This window comes from Ictalurus furcatus, chromosome 6, assembly GCF_023375685.1.
Source record: "Ictalurus furcatus strain D&B chromosome 6, Billie_1.0, whole genome shotgun sequence".
Lineage (NCBI taxonomy): Eukaryota > Metazoa > Chordata > Actinopteri > Siluriformes > Ictaluridae > Ictalurus > Ictalurus furcatus.
The window spans coordinates 2,041,365-2,063,220 of record NC_071260.1 but is presented as its reverse complement, the minus strand read 5'-3'; the positions used below and the strand labels follow the sequence as shown (position 1 = coordinate 2,063,220).

Here is a 21,856-nt window from a genome sequence, read left to right as displayed (position 1 = left end):
TTAAAAATCCCATCTGAGTGGTGGATCTTTTCGGTTCCTTCAGAGTTACCCTTGGCCTCTTGGTTGCTTCTCTCCCTAATCCCATCTTTACCTGGTCACTGGCTTTTGGTGGAAGGCCTTCTCTAGGCAGCGTTGTAGTTGTGCCGTATTCTTTCCATGTTTTAATGATTGATTTAATGTTGCTCTGCAGGATGTTCAAAGGTTGGGAGATATACATACATATATATATACACACACACACGTATATTGTTTTCATAACCAGACCCTCAACCATCTCCTCAACCAGCCAGCCATCTACCTAACCGCCTACCGATATACACCCACCCAACCATCTCCCCAACCAGCCAGCCATTCCCAGCCACCTACCTAACCTGCTACCGATATACACCCGCCCAACCATCTCTCCAACCAGCCAGCCATTCCCAGCCACCTACCCAACCTCCTACCGATATACACCCGCCCAACCATCTCCCCAACCAGCCAGCCATTCCCAACCACCTACCCAACCTCCTACCGATATACACCCGCCCAACCATCTCACCAACCAGCCAGCCATTCCCAGCCACCTACCCGACCTCCTACCGATATACACCCGCCCAACCATCTCCCCAACCAGCCAGCCATTCCCAGCCACCTACCCAACCTCCTACCGATATACACCCGCCCAACCATCTCACCAACCACTTTCCCAGCCACCTTCCCAACCACCTACCAATATACATCTACCTAACCACCCAGCCACCTACCGATATACATCCTACCAACCATCTACCCAACCACATAACCAACTACATGCCTACCCAAACACCCACCTGACTACCTACCTACCCACACACCTAACTTATTATTATTTGATAGTTTTTGTATATTCCTGACTTAAAAACCCAAAATGTATGCAAGGCCATGCATTAAAGATACTTGATTATTTATTTTTTCCGTAATATTTTACGGATCTTGCCTAAACATTGATGTTGTTATTCAAATCAGTTCTGTAATATCTCTTCTATTAATTTGTTGATAACGATTATTATAAATTTTTATCATTGTATCATACTCCCTATATAATATTAAAGGGAGTTGCTTTCCTGTCATGTAAGTGTTATTTTAATTCCTTACTTTAACACTTGCACTATCTAGATGCTCCAGTAGGTGGCGGCAATAAGCTTTTATCACCAAAAACACCTCAGCGTGTTATGAATTAGACGTGTAGTGGGCTACGATTGGTCACGGAATGACGTCAGCCGAACATGTTGCTGCCTCTTTTTCTTTTTTTTTTTTTTCCTTTAAGCCTTCATCCTCCCTGAGAGGTTTGTGAGGAATTTGAACTGAAGTACCATCATGCCATCACACCATTCTCTCACTCATTTCACAACAGCATGCACACTCAGTATGTCAATAAGGGAAAGCCTCATGAGAACAGATAAAGCTCTATCTCTGATCACAGTAGTTCAGATTCAGGCTTATTAGAGGCAGGTATCTGGTTTCATTCTCACTAATGCCGGAGCAGGTGCTGAGGACAAGCTGGGAAAAGTAGGTGATGCTCAGTGTCTCGTCACAGAGTCCCCTGCTGCTGCTCACAGGTGCATGACTCGGAGAAAAAAAAGCTTGAATGCCCAAAAGGAAGAAAACCTAATAACAGTGGCATACAAGCAAATGCGGTACATGGACACGACAGGGTCACATAGAGTTCATAGAGAGCTTAAATGTCGTTGTAATCCCTTTTTTTTTGCTGAAAGGGCAACTCGTATTAAAGGAATACTTGCTGTATCACACAGACCGATTATTAACACTGGCAAGAATTTCAGCAGGGAAAAATGGATTCCTCCAAACGTAATTATAATGGAAGTTAAAGGGGAATTTTGAACTGTCAACGATGTTTAACGTGGGTGCATATAGAACCTACAACAAATCTACAAACATGACCGTTCAACAAAAACAGACACGAGAAAGCCTTTAGCAGCAGATTTTTACCTTGATTAAGCAAAACCAGTTGATTATGAGTGGTCCTGGTGCGACATATTTCTGGAGGGAACCTAGTGGTTCAGTTAACAGCTGATCTTATACAGCTGGCTAGTTGATTCGTCACTGATGAGAGACATTATGTTCTTGCTCTAACAAACCTTAACGCTGAGTCTTAGAGAAAGATATGACCACTGCCCCACTCTCATATTCGATTGGTCTTCACTTTCAAAATTGGTGGATTCAAATGGTTATAGGTTATCTTGTAGAACGCCGCTGAAACCAAAAAAATCGGAAGAGGTGGATGTGAAATGAACTGCTACTGGATGCGAATCCAGTAGTCCCATCTCCGATAGGACAGGGATGATAACCAGCGTCACATAGTGGCATCAGCAGAGCATTGGAGGATAAGACCATGTTTTAGAGGTCGAAAGATTAATCGGCACCGATAACCAGTCGCTGGAACTATCGGTTATAGGCAAAAATCCACACTGATAGTTTTTCCCCGGTAGCGTCCGTCGTGGGAGCGGTCTGCTGTCGTTATACGGTACGAGAGCGGCCTCTAGAGGCGAAATAAAAACCATCACTGACAAATTTTGTTGTGTTATTTGAAGTGTTTTTTTTTTTTTTAATTCATTTTGGACATCTCTATTTACCTTGAGTGTTATATTTTCATCCAGTATCTGTCGATTACTCGGTTATCGGCAGGTACCGCCCAACTCGGTTAACGGTATCGGTGAATCCACTATCGGTCGAACCCTACCATGTTTCAGTAGTTCTACGCAGTTGCAGCGTACAAAGGGGGGGGGCGGGGACAGCAGCCCTAGAACAGAACCTTGAGGAATGCCGCATTATACTCTGTATGCACATTTATCAAAGTTCTGAGCCAGGAATAAAGAGCATAGATTCTATACCATAATATCGTGATCCGTGTTGTCGAAAATTGCACTGAGAGCAGGTAATTCACGCAAAGGCACGCGTCTCTGGTTGGAGATCGATATTATGTCATTTACTACTTTAACCAACGCCATCTCGGCACTGTCATTAGGCTTTAAATTGACTGAAATGTTTCGTATTTGTGCTTTCTACGCTAAGTTCGTTTCTTCAAGTTACCCGTCATCAGCATGCTTGTATACGATTTTCAGATGACGCCAATTATTATATGGCCTTGCATTTCAGTACCCCGTTGATCAAACTTGCACAGTAGATCGCTATAAAGCCTAACCAAAAGAAGAACAATACGTAGCATTAAAATGATGGACAACAGACTTGAGAGAATTCCCTCGGTGACTTGTTCTAACGTTCACTCACGGAAGAACATCAGGCATGGAAGAAGCACTAACTCACTCCGTTTAGGGCGTCGGATCTGGCAGCAGACGATCACAACACCAGCACGGAGGCTCGAGGGGAATCTTAGCGCATGACTTTGATCCGTCTCGTTCGTGCGTGAAAGGAGGTCATGACTGCTCCATCGCTCGTCTCCTCCTGTGCGTGAGCGCGTCTGCATATTTCCTGCATTGCTAACGTGCTTTTCTGGAGCGACGGTTAAGGAAAAAGTGAAAGCCTGCTGCGTGTGGAGACCGAACGGACAAAGAGTTACGACCCGAGATTGGAAACACCTTTTCATCCGAAACCTCCGACAGTCGAATGAGAAGTTTGATGTTCCGTCTTGTTCTCGGAGTGTACTTCCAGAGGACAACCTGGGGATTTGATCACATCCATCTGACTGTCAGGATGATTGCTAATGATGGCGAGTTGTTGGTTTAGCGCTTGAGAATTTCTGCGATGCTGTCGCTGGCACGGCCCGTGGCGTCTCTAGACATCGCATGTGAGCTGGTGTATTTATGAAGCAGGTGTCTGTATTCAATTTTCATAGCACTCGAAGATGTTTTAGAACAGCAGAAGCACATCTGTCGCATTAGGGATCAAAACGTACAGCTTACAGAACCCAGAAGTTGCATTCTTCAACACTTGGTGTCAAATGATACTCCTTCAAACACATTTTTACACGAATAACACAGAGTTTGTCGAGGGTACAAACACACTGGGAATTAAAGGACCTGAGCGGTTTTTGTGTGTTGAGTATTTGAGCCGTGAAAATGACCAAAACGCACATCATCGCCTACTGGCAATTAAGTACTCGCACTGGCAGCTCACATTTATAAATAAATAAATAAGTAAATGCCGCCACCCAAAAACTTTATTACTGCAGTTGAACGAATTCGCTCAGATGGTCTGCTGTGTTCTTTACCTGCACAGAGCAGGAGAACACACCATGGTTCGATTCACACACACTAAACACTGCCTATGTTAAAGCACCTTTTATTTATTTATTGCATAGGAGTTCACTCTATATCTATCTATCTATAAATATATATATATATACATATATATAAAATACATAGACGTAGACATGTCTTAAAAAATAAAAATGTATGAGAAACCGCCGGACCCATGCTACTAGGCTCGTTCTTTATGATATTTCGGTTAGCTTGGATCGAGTGGAGAGTGGGCTTTGTTTCACTTCAGAAAATCGCTCCTGTGCATTGAGCATTTGATTCAAGTAAATGAGCATGCTATTGGACCAATCCTCCAGTTTTAAGTCATTAAATATCTTAACAACATTCATAATTTTTTTTTTTAATAGGGGTGCAAACTTTTGAGCGGGTTAATTAAAGGGAATATGAGACTCTGACTTGGCAGCTGTATTGTTTAGGCTGTTCTTCATATCAGGGATTCAAAATGAACATGGAATTCGGTTTTGTAACAAAGGGGGTCCATAGTTTTGCACCCAGCTGTACCATATCGGTCACTTTGCTATAATAACGGTTAAGTGATTACGTATTTGCCGATTTGGTCCCCCCCATATTTCATTTTTAATGGCCTCTGTCACTCAGAGTTCATCAGATTTCCCACTCGAGTAGTTTCCCAGCCTCCGGTGAGAGCTGGCTCTGTCGTTTCGTAGCGGTCGGTCACTCGTGTTCCTTCTTCGACGTGCATTATTCAGGCAACCGCCTTTACACATTTCAGATGATTGGATAAATCTATGTCTGGTTCTTGGGGTGCAGATGCAACCAGTCCCTGATACAGTAATGTCCCTGATACAGTACTGTCCCTGAGAATACAACAGAACAGCAAACACCAGATTTGAATAACGTTGCTGTATAGTATGTTTAAAAAAAATAAAAATAAAAAGGCTTTTACTAACTTTAACTATAAATGGATAAAAAGTATTATGAATAAAAAATGGTCTTGGCAACACTTCAGTACACACTGTTGTAGTAAAATAATCAAGGACAAGGTGGTGCGATGAAGCGGATCTACTGGTACCACACCAAAGTTGATTCTTTTACTATAACAGCACAGCACAGGGTGTTTTATTCCTTGTTTAATGACCAGAGAGGGGCGAGACTGGCACTGCTTGCGGTGTGATGCCTCTTAAATGCACCAAAAAGACTTCTACTGGGTCATGTCTACTGGATTCCTTCGATAGGATCACATCTACTGGGTTACTTCTGCTGGATCATGTCTACTGGGTTACTTCTACTGGGTCATGTCTACTGGGTTACTTCGATAGGATCACGTCTACTGGATCATGTCTACTGGATTACTTCTGCTGGATCACGTCTACTGGGTTACTTCTACAGGATCACATCTACTGGATTACTTCCACAGGATCACGTCTACTGGATCACATATTTTGGGTTACTTCTACAGGATCTCGTCTACTGGATCATGTATTTCGGGTTACTTCTCACGTCTGCTGGATCATGTATTTTGGGTTACTTCTACAGGATCACGTCTACTGGATCACGTATTTTGGGTTACTTCTCACGTCTACTGGATCACGTATATTGGGTTACTTCTACAGGATCATGTCTGCTGGATCAAATCTACTAGGTTACTTCTACAGGATCACGTCTACTGGGTTACTTCTACAGGAACATGACAGTATCTTCTGAATTATTTCTACAAGCTCTACTGCCTTATGTCTACATGAATTCCGCAGGATCTACTCAATTATTTCCACTCGATTGTTTTTACAGGGCTGCTACAAGATCTAAAGCATTATTTCTACCGCATTTCTACAAGAGCTACATTACTGCTGAAATACTGCTGAATTATTGCTACAAGATCAACAGAACAATCTCTGCAGGATTTCTTCAGGATCTTCTGATTTTTTTGTTTTTCTTTCTACAAGATCTTCAGGGTTATTTTCGCAGTGTTTCTACAGGATCTACTGAACTATTTGTGCAAGATTGCTACATGATCTACTGAATTAATTCTACAGGATCGCCACAAGCTTTTGTAAATTAGTTCTACAGGATCACTGCAAGATCTACTGAATTAATTCTGCATGATCGCTACAAGATCTACTGAATTATTTCTACAAGATCTACTGAATTATTTCAACAGGATCACTACAAGATCTACTGAATTATTTCTACAAGATCTACTGAATTATTTCGACAGGATCGCTGCAAGATCTACTGAATTATTTCTACAGGATCGCTACAAGATCTACTGAATTATTTCTACAAGATCTACTGAATTATTTCTACAAGATCTACTGAATTATTTCTACAAGATCTACTGAATTATTTCTACAGGATCACTACAAGATCTACTGAATTATTTCTACAAGATCTACTGAATTATTTCTACAAGATCTACTGAATTATTTCTACAGGATCGCTACAAGATCTACTGAATTATTTCTACAAGATCTACTGAATTATTTCTACAAGATCTACTGAATTATTTCTACAGGATCGCTACAAGATCTACTGAATTATTTCGACAGGATTTTATAAGAGAATGGTGTATTTGGTGAGACAGCACGTCATCGCTGGTCAGCAGTGTGCAGTTGTTTTGAGGGATCGGTGTTCTCCTTCCACAAGACACCATCATTACTTCATTACCGCGTTTACAGGAAGAGGGCTGGTGTCCTAGCCCTCTCGTACACAGAGCAGACCATGCGCTTTAATGAGGTGATCTGCTGGGACCGGCTGCTCCTTCAACCACCGAGTTAAACAGAATGCTTGCGTGTTTATTCAGTAGTTAAGAGAAGTTGTAGTGGTGGTCACACGCAGCTTGGTCAGGGTTTGCTTTTATCAGTCGTCTCACATCTTCAGACCCCATAATTCATAGCTCAAGACAGTGAAAAATCACGATCCTGGTGTATCTCCGCTGTGTGAGGTTCCTATTTTGGGCTGCTGTATTTATTGCAGTTGGAGAGCTGTAGCTAAGAGGCTGCTAACAAGACACCCTGACCTTTCTGTGACACGTAAAACAGGCCAGTCAGGACTCTGCTGTAACCCTACATAAACAACTACATACGTCTTCTAACCAAACACGCAGCCTGTAGAGGGCGATATTAACCGACCTCGTTAAAATCGCCACGTTTTCCCAAAGGTCTGCTAATTCCTGTATCATTTTTAAACAAGTTCCAATTAGTAAGCGTTGAAAAAAAAAAAAATGACAAAAAATTTGGCGTAGGGCTTGTCCGAAAGTGCGAAAGAAAATTCAGAGGGAAGTAGATCACCTTAAAACGCTTTTAACCGGTACGTTCCGCCGGCGGAATGGAAAATGACTTAACAAAACGGGCGTAAATGACATTTTTTGGCTACTGGTAATTAAACAAGTGATTGTTAATCATTTATCGAGTTATTTAGTTAAATTAACTCAAATATCTAGATGAGCCGTGAGAAACTTGAGATGGAACGAAGTCGTACAACCTCGACAAAAAAAAGAAAGAAGAATTAACAGACAGCTCAAGCACACGGCCCTTAAATTAACGGATACGTACGTACATAAATAATAGTTAAATAATTATGTAAGGATATAATTACATAGATGGGTAAATAAAGACTTAAATAAAATAAAAGTTTCTTATAGTAGTAGTAGTAATAATAGAAAAACAATAGAAAAAATACTATCTTTGTGTCAGTTTTGCTTAGATGTGAGGTTTTATTTATTATTTTATTTTTCCTATGTTGTAGATCATTGAGCATGTTTGCTTTTTTATTATAATTTGATTATTATCATTATTATTATTATTATTATTATCGTAGCTGCATTTTTACCCATAACCCTTCTCGAGTCTAGCACTGAGACTGAAGCACATCCTTTAACATTCAGACAGACATTTCCGTTGGTTTGGATAACGTTTGCGCTTCGAGGTTGCCTGCAGTCCTGTTGTTCTTTGTATCTCTCAATCTGCTCGCTCTGTGTATCTCCATCCTGTCTTATTGATTTTCTTTCTCTCTCTCGCTCCCTCCAGGGTGTTGGGCTCTCAGTCCACGGGCGCTTTCGTGTAGCCACGGAGAAGACGCTGTTCGCCATGCCGGAGACGGCCATCGGTAAGAGCCACGCTGCTCAGCGTCTGCTTTCCTTCCTGTAAGACCTCGAGGCATTAATAATGCATTCATACAGACAGCGTACATGTTTCACTCACAGCACTGTGTGTGTGTGTGTGTTGGCTATTAAAAAACGCACAGCCTACACACACACTCTGCTAGTACACTCGTACTCTGGCTGTTAAAGAACGTTGTTCTGCGGTGTTGTTGACATGGAAACAAGAAACATCATCAGAACCATGTGCCCGCCCTTAAACTTATCTCCCCCAACCGCACCCCCCCCCCCCCCCCAACACTGTTCATTTTCTTCTTCCTGCTAGTCTTTTTCCTGTCATTTCTTTTTGTGTACTGACCTTGAGTCTTACGAAGACCGTATCTAAATTGAATTTTTATTATTATTATTATCATCATCATCCTCTTTCAGCATCGCAGCAATCGAGAATTGGTGAAGTAATTAATTAAAAAACCCTTAAATCACATATATAGCACACGTCACATTTCTATAATTGTCATTTAGTTTTTTTTATTTATTTATTTAGGTTTTTTTTTTTTTTTAATTGAATTCAACTTAATTTTCTTAAGACATATACTTGGTACTTGGGGTTATTTCTTTTTCTTTTTTAAATGTAAGTAATAGTTTTAGAGGTCACATTTTGAGTGCATGTGTCTCTTTGACTAGTGTTTTCTTTCTCTGTCTCTCTCTGTCTCTCTATCGCTCTATTCAATTCAATTGTATTTGTATAGCGCTTTTTACAATAGACATTGTCTCAAAGCAGCTTTACAGAAATATCAACACGGTGTACAGATATTAAAGGTGCGAATTCATCCCAGCTGAGCGAGCCACTTAGTGGCGACGGTGGCGAGGAAAAACTCCCTAAGATGTTTGAAGAGGAAGGAACCTCGAGAGGAACCCGACTCAGAAGGGAACCCGTCCTCATCTGGGTAACAACAGATAGTGTGAAAAAGTTCATTATGGATTTATATGAAGTCTGTATGGCCTTAGGAGCAGCCGTAGTCCCAGCAGTCTGGAATTGGAGAAGATTTGAGCTCCATCCAGAGGCAGGACATCCGAAACGGATCAGGCAGGTCCGGAGAGCAGAAAGGATCAGGATCTCTAGTATCTCCATAAATTCGTGTGTGGCTCGGCAGAAGGAGAGAGGAGAGAAAAGATTATTAGGACTGGGAATTAGCGTAACAGAAAGTCTAGTCAGGGTAGGGTTGAGTAAACAAATACGTTTTAAGCCTAGACTTAAACACTGAGTGTGTCTGAGTCCCGAACACTAACTGGAAGACTGTTCCATAACTGTGGGGCTCTATAAGAGAAAGCTGTTCCCCATGCTGTAGCCTTCACTATTCGAGGTACCGTCAGATAGCCTGCATGCATACCATCACTCTCTCTGTCTCTCTCTCTCTCTCTCTCTCTCTCTCTCTCTCTCTCTCTCTCGCTGTCTCTCTCGCTGTCTCACTCGGTCTCTGTCTCTCTCTCTGTCTCTCTCTCTCTCGCTGTCTCACTCGGTCTCTCTCTGTCTCTCTGTCGCTCTCTCTCTGTCTGTCTCTCTGTCGCTCTCTCTCTGTCTGTCTCTCTGTCACTCTCTCTGTCGCTCTCTCTGTCTCTCTGTCGCTCTCTCTCTGTCTGTCTCTCTGTCACTCTCTCTGTCGCTCTCTCTGTCTCTCTGTCGCTCTCTCTCTGTCTGTCTCTCTGTCGCTCTCTTTCTGTCTCTCCCTCACTTTCTCTCTGTCTCCCTCACGCTCTCTCTCTCTCTCTGTGTCCCTCACTCTGTCTCTCTGTCGCGCTCTCTCGCTCTTGCTCTTTCTCTCTCTCTCTGTCTCTCTCTCTCTCTCTCTCTCTCTCAGCGAGACACACACACACAGGCTATTCTGGATGCAGATCAGACTTCAGCTTTATCTCTGTCCCAAAAATCTGTCTGCTCTGTTTTTTGTTTTTTTTTTTTCTTATTCTTTTTTTGGTCTGAGTACTAAACCATAACATGTTTGTTTTCTTTCGCTCATATTTGAATGAAAGACGAAAGCTAACCCATCGAAATTGTACACAAATGCAGAACTTTTGTGCATTAAAATGTGCACATGACACAGTAAGTCTTTATATAAGTGCATAGTTGCGTATCACGCATCCATTTTACAGCAAACAGTTGTAACGCAGCATCGTTTATTTATTTCTTGTGAAGATACGCTTAACGGTCAGACATCAAAATAATGTTATTTCATTTAATTATTCATTTTTATTATTTTTTAAAAATATCTGACGAGTTTTGTGGACATAATGTCACAAAGTCAAAACCTACCCAACATGTTTAGTTATATTTGCTGTGCTATTGTGATAAACGTCATATATTTTATCTTCAGTTGTGCGCTCTCATCGCTTCAGTCAGATTCTCTGTCGTGTGTGTGTGTGTGTGTGTGTGTGTGTGTGTGTGTGTGTGAGGAAGAAGCCTCTCTGAAAGCACTTGAAATAAGCTGCTGCATATGTAAGGCCCTGAGTTCATGCTGGAATGTTTGTCCATGGTTAGTCAGAGAGAGAAAGCGTCTGTCTTCCTGAAAGCTCGGAGCAGATTATATTGTAGTCGTTTGCGCCGCTTTAGAAAAAATCCAGACAGCCAAACGTGACGAGCGTGATCCTTCCATTTCAGGGTCTTGCATGATCGGCTATCTAGGTGAGGCGAATTGGTAAACAAACGCGACTTCTCACAAGCACGAGGCCGTTAGAAAAGTAGCTCTTGTCTTATCCTTTTTTTTTTTTTGGAGCTAAACCTTGACCGTATATATTTGAAGGTCACAGTCTTCATCTGACGTGTTTAGAGCAACTATAATAATGTCCGAGACCAGTGTCGCTGAGACCAAAGTCTGAATCCTGACAGTGCTACAGCCGTCTGTCCGAGAGAGCAGAATTGGGAGGAACGGTGTTGCTCTTTCTGCTGTCAGTAAGACTGACACTAGCCAATCGTGGGCATCTCTGAGCTCATGCGTTTGGAAGAGGGCACACAGCACTTTCTTTGGGTGTGACATAGCATTAGCAGCAGTTTGAAAAGACGTAGTGGCTGGCTTCATGTCTCTGATGGTTTCCTCTAAATAACGTAGATGTTTGCACGTCAGACATCGGTTCATTTCGTTGTGCTGGACTAGGTAACCATGCAGGGTTAGGTTTAGGGTTGGGAGACCAAACCCAACATATTTGTCTCAGCCTGCAGTGATGAAGACTAGCTGTCGTAGGCCACGTTCGTTAACGTTCCTCGACGCATCGTTCCCATGGAATACCCAAACGTCCTCGTAACCGAGGCCTTCGTATCACCTCTCAGTTGTGTAGCTTCCGTGGCTGTGCTTTCAGTCTGCACTCTGTTCACATCATGTTCTCATTCTCACACACACACACACACAAACCTCTCCTCCCTGATGGTGCTGTTTATCTCTCAGGCCAGGTTTATGTGGAAAATGTCCAGGAGCGCTGCTTTGCTGTCAGCACACTCTGGAAGCGTAGCACGCTAAATACAGATCATAGGTAGCACCACACTCCTTCTGTCCATGGAAGGAATGCATGCCTCCGACTCCACAGCGAACAAAACTGACCTCCAAAGAGTGCACGAGGCCTTGCACTCACCCCTCGCGTGTTTTCATTCCATGACTCGTTAACTGGTGTCAGTTACAGAGAACACTCGCTATTCGCTACTTCCAGCTGCTTGGCCTCTGGAGCTGCACTCAGCAGACACGCTTCAGTATGGCGGTTTGTTTATTTCTGTGTCCCGTGAAACGGCGTTCTGTGTTTAATAAAGATGGTTGAAATGTTTTGACTCGCGTTCGAGAGATTCATAAAGGATGTCATGAGCAACAGGTTAGGTATGCACTCTGATCTGTTTGTGATTTTGGCACGGCATAATATGCTAATTACGCTAAAAGCATTTACACTTGCATTAAGTGTAATGAAGATGCATTACCACGATACATGATCCGATAAAGTTCAGTAATCGGATGAGATTTAAACTCGTACACTCGGTGGCTGAAGGGATTTGACTGACAAGATTAGGGAATTGATTCCGGTCTCAGGATGTGACTGTAAAGACTTGAAACTTTTTGGAGTTTTACTAATTCTGCCATTGGAGTTACACAGCTCCCTGTAGACCTAGATTTATGGCATTTGGCAGACATTCTTATCCAGTGCAGCTTAAATTTATCTCATTTATACAACAGCAGTTGATGGTTCAGGGTCTTGCTCAAGGGCCGAGCAGTGGCAGGTTGGTGGTTCTGGGATTTTAACTCCCAACCTTCTGATCAGAAGTCCAGTGTGTTGTGCTTGGGGGGTCGACATTGTGGCACAGTGGGTAGCATCGCAGGCCTACCTCACCACTAGTCACGTCAAAGACTTGGTAATTTGGTCTTGTCTGTTACGGTTTGGGACTTGACTCAATATTGTGATTTGTCTCTGGATGTTGCTTTCAAGACTCTGGACTTATCTGTTATGGATTATGACTCAAATCTAGATTTATCCTTCATGACTTCCATCATGGATTTGACACAGGGCTTGTCTGTGAAGACTTTGGAACTGACGCAGGACTTGTCTGGCATGATTTGGAATTTGACTCTGGGCTTGTCTGGCATGTTTTGGAATTTGACCCTGGGCCTGTCTGGCATGATTTGGGACTTAACTCTGGGCTTGTCTGGCATGATTTCTGACTTGAATTGGGACGTGACTCTGGGCTTGTCTGGCATGATTTGGGACTTAACTCTGGGCTTGTCTGGCATGATTTCTGACTTGAATTGGGACGTGACTCTGGGCTTGTCTGACATGATTTGGGACTTGAATTTGGACTTGACTCTGGGCTTGTCTGGCATGATTTCGGACTTGAATTGGGACGTGACTCTGGGCTTGTCTGACATGATTTGGGACTTGAATTTGGACTTGACTCTGGGCTTGTCTGGCATGATTTCGGACTTGACTCTGGGCTTGTCTGGCATGATTTCGGACTTGACTCTGGGCCTGTCTGGCATGATTTCTGACTTGAATTGGGACGTGACTCTGGGCTTGTCTGACATGATTTGGGACTTGAATTTGGACTTGAGTCTGGGCTTGTCTGGCATGATTTCTGACTTGAATTGGGACGTGACTCTGGGCTTGTCTGACATGATTTGGGACTTGAATTTGGACTTGACTCTGGGCTTGTCTGGCATGATTTCAGACTTGACTCTGGGCTTGTCTGGCATGATTTCGGACTTGACTCTGGGCTTGTCTGGCATGATTTCGGACTTGACTCTGGGCTTGTCTGGCATGATTTCGGACTTGACTCTGGGCTTGTCTGGCATGATTTCGGACTTGAATTGGGACATGACTCTGGGCTTGTCTGGCATGATTTGGGACTTGAATTGGGACGTGACTCTGGGCTTGTCTGGCATGATTTGGGACGTGACTCTGGGCTTGTCTGGCATGATTTCGGACTTGAATTGGGACGTGACTCTGGGCTTGTCTGGCATGATTTGGGACTTGAATTGGTACTTGACTCTGGGCTTGTCTGGCATGATTTGGGACGTGACTCTGGGCTTGTCTGGCATGATTTCGGACTTGAATTGGGACTTGACTCTGGGCTTGTCTGGCATGATTTGGGACTTGACTGTCAAGACTTGGGAATTAATGCAGGACTTATCTGTCAACATGTAGAAATCTGGACTTGTCTGTTATGACTGTGACTCGACTCTAGATTTATCTGTCATGACTTGGGTTTTGACCCAGGACTTGTGTGTAAAAACTTGACTGGGGATTTGTCCGTTATGGCTTGCGACTCAACTCAAGACTTGGCATTTTTGTGTCAAGACTTGGAACTTACTTAAAAACATTATTTCTTGCTGTGTACTGTGTTGTCTGTGAGCTAGAACATATGTTCTCTCTCAGGACTGTAATGCCTATGTGATGTGTGAAACAAAGCCAATGACTTTACTGTAAGTAACTCTGAGAGCTTAAAAGGCTACAAATGCCCTCCTTTAATATTCATAGCCCTCAAGGTGTGTCATGAGCTGGCAATAAATTCATCCCCTAAAGAAGAGGTATTGCAAAGCTTTTATAATCACTGGAATTGCATTTATATAATAAACCCCAAAGAATTGATGTTCCTTTAGAATTTTGCACAAATGGGCCAATTTGTCAAATTATTATGTGAAGAGTTGACTGTCATATTCAAGCCCGTGTTCCTCAGAAAACACAGCTGTTTCCTTACTGTTTTTCAGCTCGATTTCCATTTGTTTCAGTAAAGCCTAGCCTGCTTGTTCTCTCTCTCGCTCTCTCTCTCTCTCTCTCTCTCTCTCTCTCTCTCAGTAAATACCTCGGTAACCTTGATGCGGTGGAAATCATGTACAATAAGATGAATGAGTTGTGATTTAGCCAGCGTGAGTTTTGATGAACGGCCATGTCGTGTTCTTGTGAGTTGAGCAACGAGTGTCCTTGCTGCACAGGAAGTGGACAAAAGCTCCCCGAGGTACCGGAGTGGCAGGAAGCCCTGCTACTTTTCAACACGTTCCATTATCACATCCATGCATGTCTATCACCCATGCCATTAAGAACAAGCATATGTGTATAGCACTAATCCTGTTCGATTATGGTCATGCTAACTGTCCTGCTCAACTCAAGCGCTAGCTTGCCATCGGGAGCAACTTGGGGTTCAATGTCTTGCCCAAGGACACTTCAGCATGTCGAGTCGCGTGGGCCGGGAATCGAACCGCCAACCCTACGATTAGTGGACAACCCGCTCTACCACCTGATCCACAGCCGCCCACAATTTATGTTTTAATATTGTTTTGAATCACTTTTTATAGTAATCTCAGGGTATTTTCTCAGCCCAAGACATAAATTTCAACGTGACATATCGGCTTTATATCTGCAAGCTGTCAGACAGTGGCGCTGGATTTGACAGCGCTCCTCGCTCGAGCCGATATCACTCAAGGTCAGATTCGTGTGTAATTGAGACGTGTGTAATTTTTTAAAAATGTTGGGGTTTTTTTTTTTTTTTGGTCAGACTCCTCATTACACACTAGACTCCGCTCTGAATGAGAAGACGAGACTGAGGTCTCTGTCCCGGATCTCATCCCTAACCATCTTGGGGGCAGAATTAGGATCATCTTTAATGATCGAGAGTGGTAGAATAGGCTCTTAAAATCTATTTAGATTCATTTAGATTCATGAAGAAAGATTTATTTTTTTAAGTATAAAGTTAATATTGTGAACATGATAAACATAGTGAGACGCACACTCGTTGAGTCACTGTCATGTGCTGATCATTAAGAGCTGATGAGAATTAACCCTGCATAAGGAGTGTGTTAGAGACGGTACTGTTTCTAACAGATGGCATCGAGGGGTTTTTTTTAAGTAACAGACGAGATTTAGAAGATTAGAGATGGACAATTTGACGATATATTATCAATTTTATGTATATATATGTGTGTGTGTGTGTGTGTGTGTGTGTGTGTGTGTGTGTATATATATACACACACACACACACATGGATGGATGGATATTGTGATCTCCTTCTATGTTTATTTTATTTTTTTTAAATACATTTAATTACAATCTTGACCAGAGGCAGATAATATATATACTTGTATACTATATATAAGTATTTTTTTGGACGTTATATAAATTATCCAACAGGGTTTTATTTTGTTTGTTTGGTTTTATGCGAGTGAACATACAGTCCCCTCTGAAACTGTTGGAACATTATTTTATTTTATTACATTAACATTTTATTTTATTTAAAAAAAAAAAAAATTCTGTAGACTGGAGGCATTCGAGAGTGTTTGAGATCGAAAGATATGCGAATACGAGAAAAGAGTTAAGAATTTCTGCACTTGTTTCCTGGTATTTATGTGTAGGTGTGTTAAACGACGTAACACATTTTGGATCAGACCAACTGATTTGTAGGCGAGCAAAAATATTGGAACATGTGACTGAAAGGCTAAACGCCTTGGTATTTTTTTTTCTCTTACCCAGGTGTGTCCTGTTAGAGAGATTGTTTAAACAATAAATAGCTCTGAACGTCTGCTCTTGGGTTTTAGCCCTCCGTTTCACCTGTGGAGACTGCGTTTGTTGTTAAAAAAGGATAAACCAACATGAAGACCGGAGAGCTGTGTATGGGAGAAAGTATTGTAGAAACCCCTAAAACTACACAGTGAGGAGTTACTGAAATTGTGCAAAAATGGCATTCACAAGCAGACACACGAACCTGTGTTCATGATCCTGATTGGAACTCTTTCTGTTCAGTTCGATTTTATGAACCGTCAATTCTTCTTTTCTGCTAAAAGAGATGAGTGAAAGCCGTTTTATCTCTAGCTGTAGTGGACTGTGTGGTGTAGGTGATGACAAAGACATGCTGAAATGCTGAAATGTAGGGTGTCCTATTGTGAGATATTCGACACCTCCTTAATGGTAGACAGCATGAGGTAATGAAATGGCCAGAATACGAGTCGGGCACCACTCGGTTTCATTTGCAGCTCATCTTACTCTGAAATCTCTTCGTTAATGTGTCCCAGAGCTTAATCCTCCCCCTGTTTCCTTCTAAAAAAAATCCAGTGCCTGTGAGTCATGACGTCCACCAGGGATGGGGGAAAATAATCGATTTTTTAGATGGATCAAGATCTTTTCTTAAACGATCCTGCATCTGTGCATAAAACCTAATAATGAGACGTCGATGCAGGCTCGTGTGTTTGTTTATTCTCTTCATTTGAAAAACGGTATAAAACGTCTCAGGAGAATAAACAGTACTTGCTAGAGATGTAGCACTGCACCGCGTTTGTATAAAAGCAGTAAAGATTCTGTATTGTACTAATTCATGTACCTCAGTTTCACATCGGGAGCCATGTACATGACTTTATTTACTGTTAATGCTCACTACATAGGATATAAAAAAAAAACAAATGATGTTAAAGACCCTAGCTAGTGCACTAGGTTCTCTGTTTAACATTCGTCTACAGAATAATGGGACGCAGATGACACTCCCTTTTCTTTTTTTTTAAGCAAATTTAATTTGCAAACTCAAAATATTAAAATATTATTTCTCACACAACTGTGTTTATTCACACTTAAAACCAGCCATTTAGCCCAATAGTTTCTGAACAATTTATTATTATTATTATTATTATTATTATTATTATTATTATTATTTTACCAATTTTAATAGAGAAACTAAATGCCTGATTTTTATATTATAATGTGTATTTGATAGAACACATTATTATTTATTTATTTACTTATTCATTTATTCATTAATTAATTTATTTATTTATTATTTTCTGACCACTCTAACTGGTTTATCTTGTTCGGGGTCCAAGCACAATCAAGTCGTGATTCGATATAGTGCATCATAGTGGTTTTCGTTAAGATAATTTGGTCAATTTAAAAAAAAAAAAAAAAAAACAAGCAAACGTGGTCATGATCAGCCAATCAGATTTCAGGAGGAATTTTACCCGGTTAACGTTAAGCTCTCGTCATGAAACTCAAAACGTCGTATGTCCATCCACGGGCTCTTCATTGTTCTATGTAACTATATAGCTATTTGCAAAGGCGCTCGGATCCTGCAGATCGCCACATAACATGACTATATTTCTATTATGATGGAAGAAAAAATTTAACGTTATACTTTTCACCTGGTGGTTTCCAGTGTAGCCAAAGAATAGTTGTGTCTGATTTTCTCGTGCTGAGTATTTATGAGACCTTTTATACTCTGCTGATGATGTTGAGCGTCGCGCACTCGTGTGTGTGTGTGTATATATATATATATATATATATATATATATATATATATATATATATATATATAGGTTTTTAGATCAAACGCCGTCCCCAAACTCAAGCGCGCTGTTTGCATTGAAGAGTTAATTGTGGGACAAATCCGGCGAGTGACCGGTGCATGTACGACATAATCTGTATTTTACGAAAGTGCATTTGCAGCCTGGAATTAGGTCAGACGGATTAATCCTCGTGTGGTGGGAGGTAGGGGGGAGTGTCACAGTCTGTCGTCTGTCCTGGCTTTAATACCATATAAGGACGTTTCTTTAAGTTGCTTTATATAAGAACAGACGCTACATGACTGAAACGGGACGAAGGGCATTTTGTCGGCTTTAAAAAGAACAGCCCTGACTCAGATCCGTCTCGTATCGCTTCCCAGAATAATGTCCCGTTCTTGAAAATTCCAGGAAATTGGAAGCATGCTCTCACGTCGCAGATGTAGCTTTTTATTAGGTAATAGGAACTCTTTATGTTCTTGCAATTATCTCAGAAGCTACAATTATGAGCTTCTGTACAACTAGCAGATGTCGTGTTCCCTTATTTAACGCTTATCGATTTGCCTATGACGAAAAGTACAAGATGCACTCTAAAGAGAGGCAAACAGAAGAGGAAATGAATGCTAATTTCCACACTGCGAGGGATTTGAGAGCGTTCTCTAATCTAGGCGTCGGCCGTCTGGATTCAGTCCAGAGCCGGTGGCTGAGCGAGATTCTGGCGTCGTGTTCGCTGTGAGAATAAACACCCGGCGGATGGGGACCGACTCGGAGCTTTGTCTGCGTTACGTTTAGATAAATATTAATAATGGGATCAGTCGGTTTATAGAGCAGAGGAAGCTTCGAGCGGGGTCATGGGCTTCTCTTCAGCACCTTAGGAACTGAAGCGCTCGAATTCGTCGTAGTCTGTCCAGGGTAAAGATATTAGAGGATAATAAAATGGAGTCTGTCCACGTGACAAGGCAGCAAACACTTGTTAAATGGTTAAACGGACAATTATTATGGATTAAGCCATATAAAGAATAACTAGTACAAATAAGTCCATAGTAGGTGCTGAACTCGAGGCAGTTGACGAGGGAATCGGGAATATATTTCTGTAAGGCTGCTCTGGGGCCATGTCTATTGTTAAAAGCGGTACACAGATAAAACTGAATTGAATTGAATTTGATCTCATCTCTCGATGGTTCAAATGGCTTCTGGTCTACCTCCGTCACTAAGCGGTGGAGGTAAAAAGTGCTTGGCCCCTTAATCGGTGTGTTATATTTTATAACGCACATTATGGTTTGTTGGGTTTTTGGTCTATTTTTTCAAATAATAAATAAAACCTTTGCCTCCCAGCAATCTTTATACATCTAGAGGGCGCTATTGGACATTATATTTGACATAATATCAGAGTAGTTAAAAAGTGCAAGTCTACATGGAATAGCTACAGTGTTAGAAATTAACAGGCTCCACCCACATCTCTTTGCTCACTCTGTGGTTGGTCGTTACAGGATTATTCCCCGATGTCGGAGGCGGCTACTTCCTGCCGAGGCTCCAGGGAAAGCTAGGACTGTTCCTCGCCCTGACAGGGTTTCGGCTCAAGGGTCGAGACGTGCAGAGGTCTGGAGTCGCCACACACTTCGTCCAGTCGGAGAAGGTACGACTTGATTGTGGACTTGATCGTAGTTAGTAAAGAAAAGTGATGCTTTTCTAGAGGGCAGATGAGGACAGGGAGTAGGCAGAGTTACTGAGTCAACATTTTCTCTAGCCAATCAGCAGGAAGTGGGAGGAGCTGCAGACGGCAGCTGAGTCCTGGCACAGAAACCCAGGCCATGCACCCAGGGTGCCAATGTTAATGCTGACGTTCTGGCACCTCCACAGAGAGACAGAGTGGTGTGTAGGACAACACCCACGTCCAGGCCAAGGACAGGAAGCTAGCAGGAGACCCAAAGTACAGAGCGAGATTTAAAAAAAAAAACAAACAAAAAAAAACATCAACTCAGCATTCATAGTTTTTTCATGTTTATATCATCAAGATTTCAAACACTACTTCTCCACTCCTCACCTCTCTCTTCATTTATGAACCACAGCCTGCTGCGTATGAGATATCTGCTCCATAAGCACATACATATCAGTATGTTTAATTTTCCCCCTCCCTTATGTTTCTTTTTTATTAGTCGATTTTGTCGGTTGCTCTTTCACATTAAAGGTGGGGGGAAAAAAAGGTCATATTTTACATCACAGAAACCTGCGATTTTCACAGGGGTGTGTAAAATTTTATATCCACTATATATGAATATAATGTATAATAAAGTGCTCTGTTAACTAATAACAAAGCCAAACCTAGCTTAACAGTTATATTATCCTTTAAAAGGATGTGCTGTGCATGAAAGACGTGTATTTTGTTTTTATGTTCACTTTGTGCCAAATTTAAGGAGCATGTGCAGGCTCAGGCAGCGCCACAGACGTCTTCAAATATCTTGTACACGTGTGGCCGTTATCCGCCAGTCCAGCACGGCGTCACGTAAGCAGTGAGCCGTCATATTTGGTTCTGTCTGAGCCTTTTAGACAAGTGGTGTGTAAATCCTGATCAGACGTACATAAGTATAGCTGCTTTCCATTGAGCCACACCCACAAAACGTCATAAAAGGTAGAAAGCTTGCACAGGATTATAGAGAAAATGGCGAGTAAATGGCGAAAGAGTGCAGCGTATGCTACATCTTATCTCTGCTGGCAGATCTCGGCTCTGGAGAAGGATCTGGTGGGTCTGAAGTCCCCGTCGGCCGGCGACGTGGCTGCTGTCCTCGACTCTTATCAGGAGCAGGTGAGGGATCAGAGGCTTGTTTTGTTTGCCTCCCAAACAGATCAAACGAACACGCGCAGCTTCTCCACCCGAGCGTTTTAGGCGTGTTTGTGTACATGTGCTGCGTTCAGCGTGTCCTCTGTACACATCGGTGATGGTAGTGAGGTTTTATTAACTAACACGCTGTGGATTATCCAAGGTTCAGTGTAATGCCGCCCGTATTATCGGCCCAATCAGGCAGAGTTTATGATGCTTAGCGCCCCGCATTTCTCTGTGTGTGTGTGTGTGTGTGTGTGTGTGTGTGTGTGTGTGTGTGTGTGTGTGTGTGGCAGAGCTGGAGTCTCATAAACAGCTCAGATGTCATGCGCCTTTCCTGGAATGTTTGTCAGGGGGAAACGCACATTAGCATTGAGACGCACCACATTGTTCTGCCCACACACACACTTCAGAGTAACGCTCGGAAGCTTCCTGAAACGCACACTTTTAATGCATATTTTTACCATAATTTAGCATATTTCTGAGCTTATTTGACACTCTTGAGGAGCGTCGTCTCTTCGCGTGCCTGTAAACATCTAAGTATCTGTTAGATCATTAATACATTTCCTGTGTTTTTCATCTGGAACGCTTGTAGGGAAAAGAGTTCACCAAAACTCGCACGCTCAGCCAGACAGCGATGAGCTATAACTGCTTGTGTGCATCCTCGTTATTATGTAAGGAATAAAACACTGGGTCATGCTGTTGTAGGAAAATAGTCAGTCGTACAGAGTTAGTGGAAACTCGGAGAAACGTGAATTTACAGAAGGCAGAAAGCCGTTTAAAAACGCATCTAATATTACAGCTGTGCCCGAAAGTTTGCATACCCCTTTCAGAATCTGCTAAATCTTAATACTGTTAACAAAATATGACGCATCATAAAAATCCCATGGTGGTGTTTATTTAGTCCTGTCCTGAATAATCTATTTCACATAACAGATGTTTACATAAA

The 21,856-nt window shown here is 42.1% G+C and overlaps 1 protein-coding gene across 2 annotated transcripts in view; it reads left to right on the top strand.

Annotated features, from left to right (window-relative positions):
• Positions 1-21,856, top strand: part of hibch (3-hydroxyisobutyryl-CoA hydrolase) — a 32,544-nt gene that overhangs the window by 6,303 nt on the left and 4,385 nt on the right. For both annotated transcript variants that reach the window (XM_053626208.1, XM_053626209.1), the window contains 3 exons: positions 8,243-8,321; positions 19,580-19,725; positions 20,806-20,892. In XM_053626208.1, the coding sequence (XP_053482183.1) occupies positions 8,243-8,321; positions 19,580-19,725; positions 20,806-20,892 (312 nt within the window). The remainder of the gene's footprint in view (positions 1-8,242; positions 8,322-19,579; positions 19,726-20,805; positions 20,893-21,856) is intronic.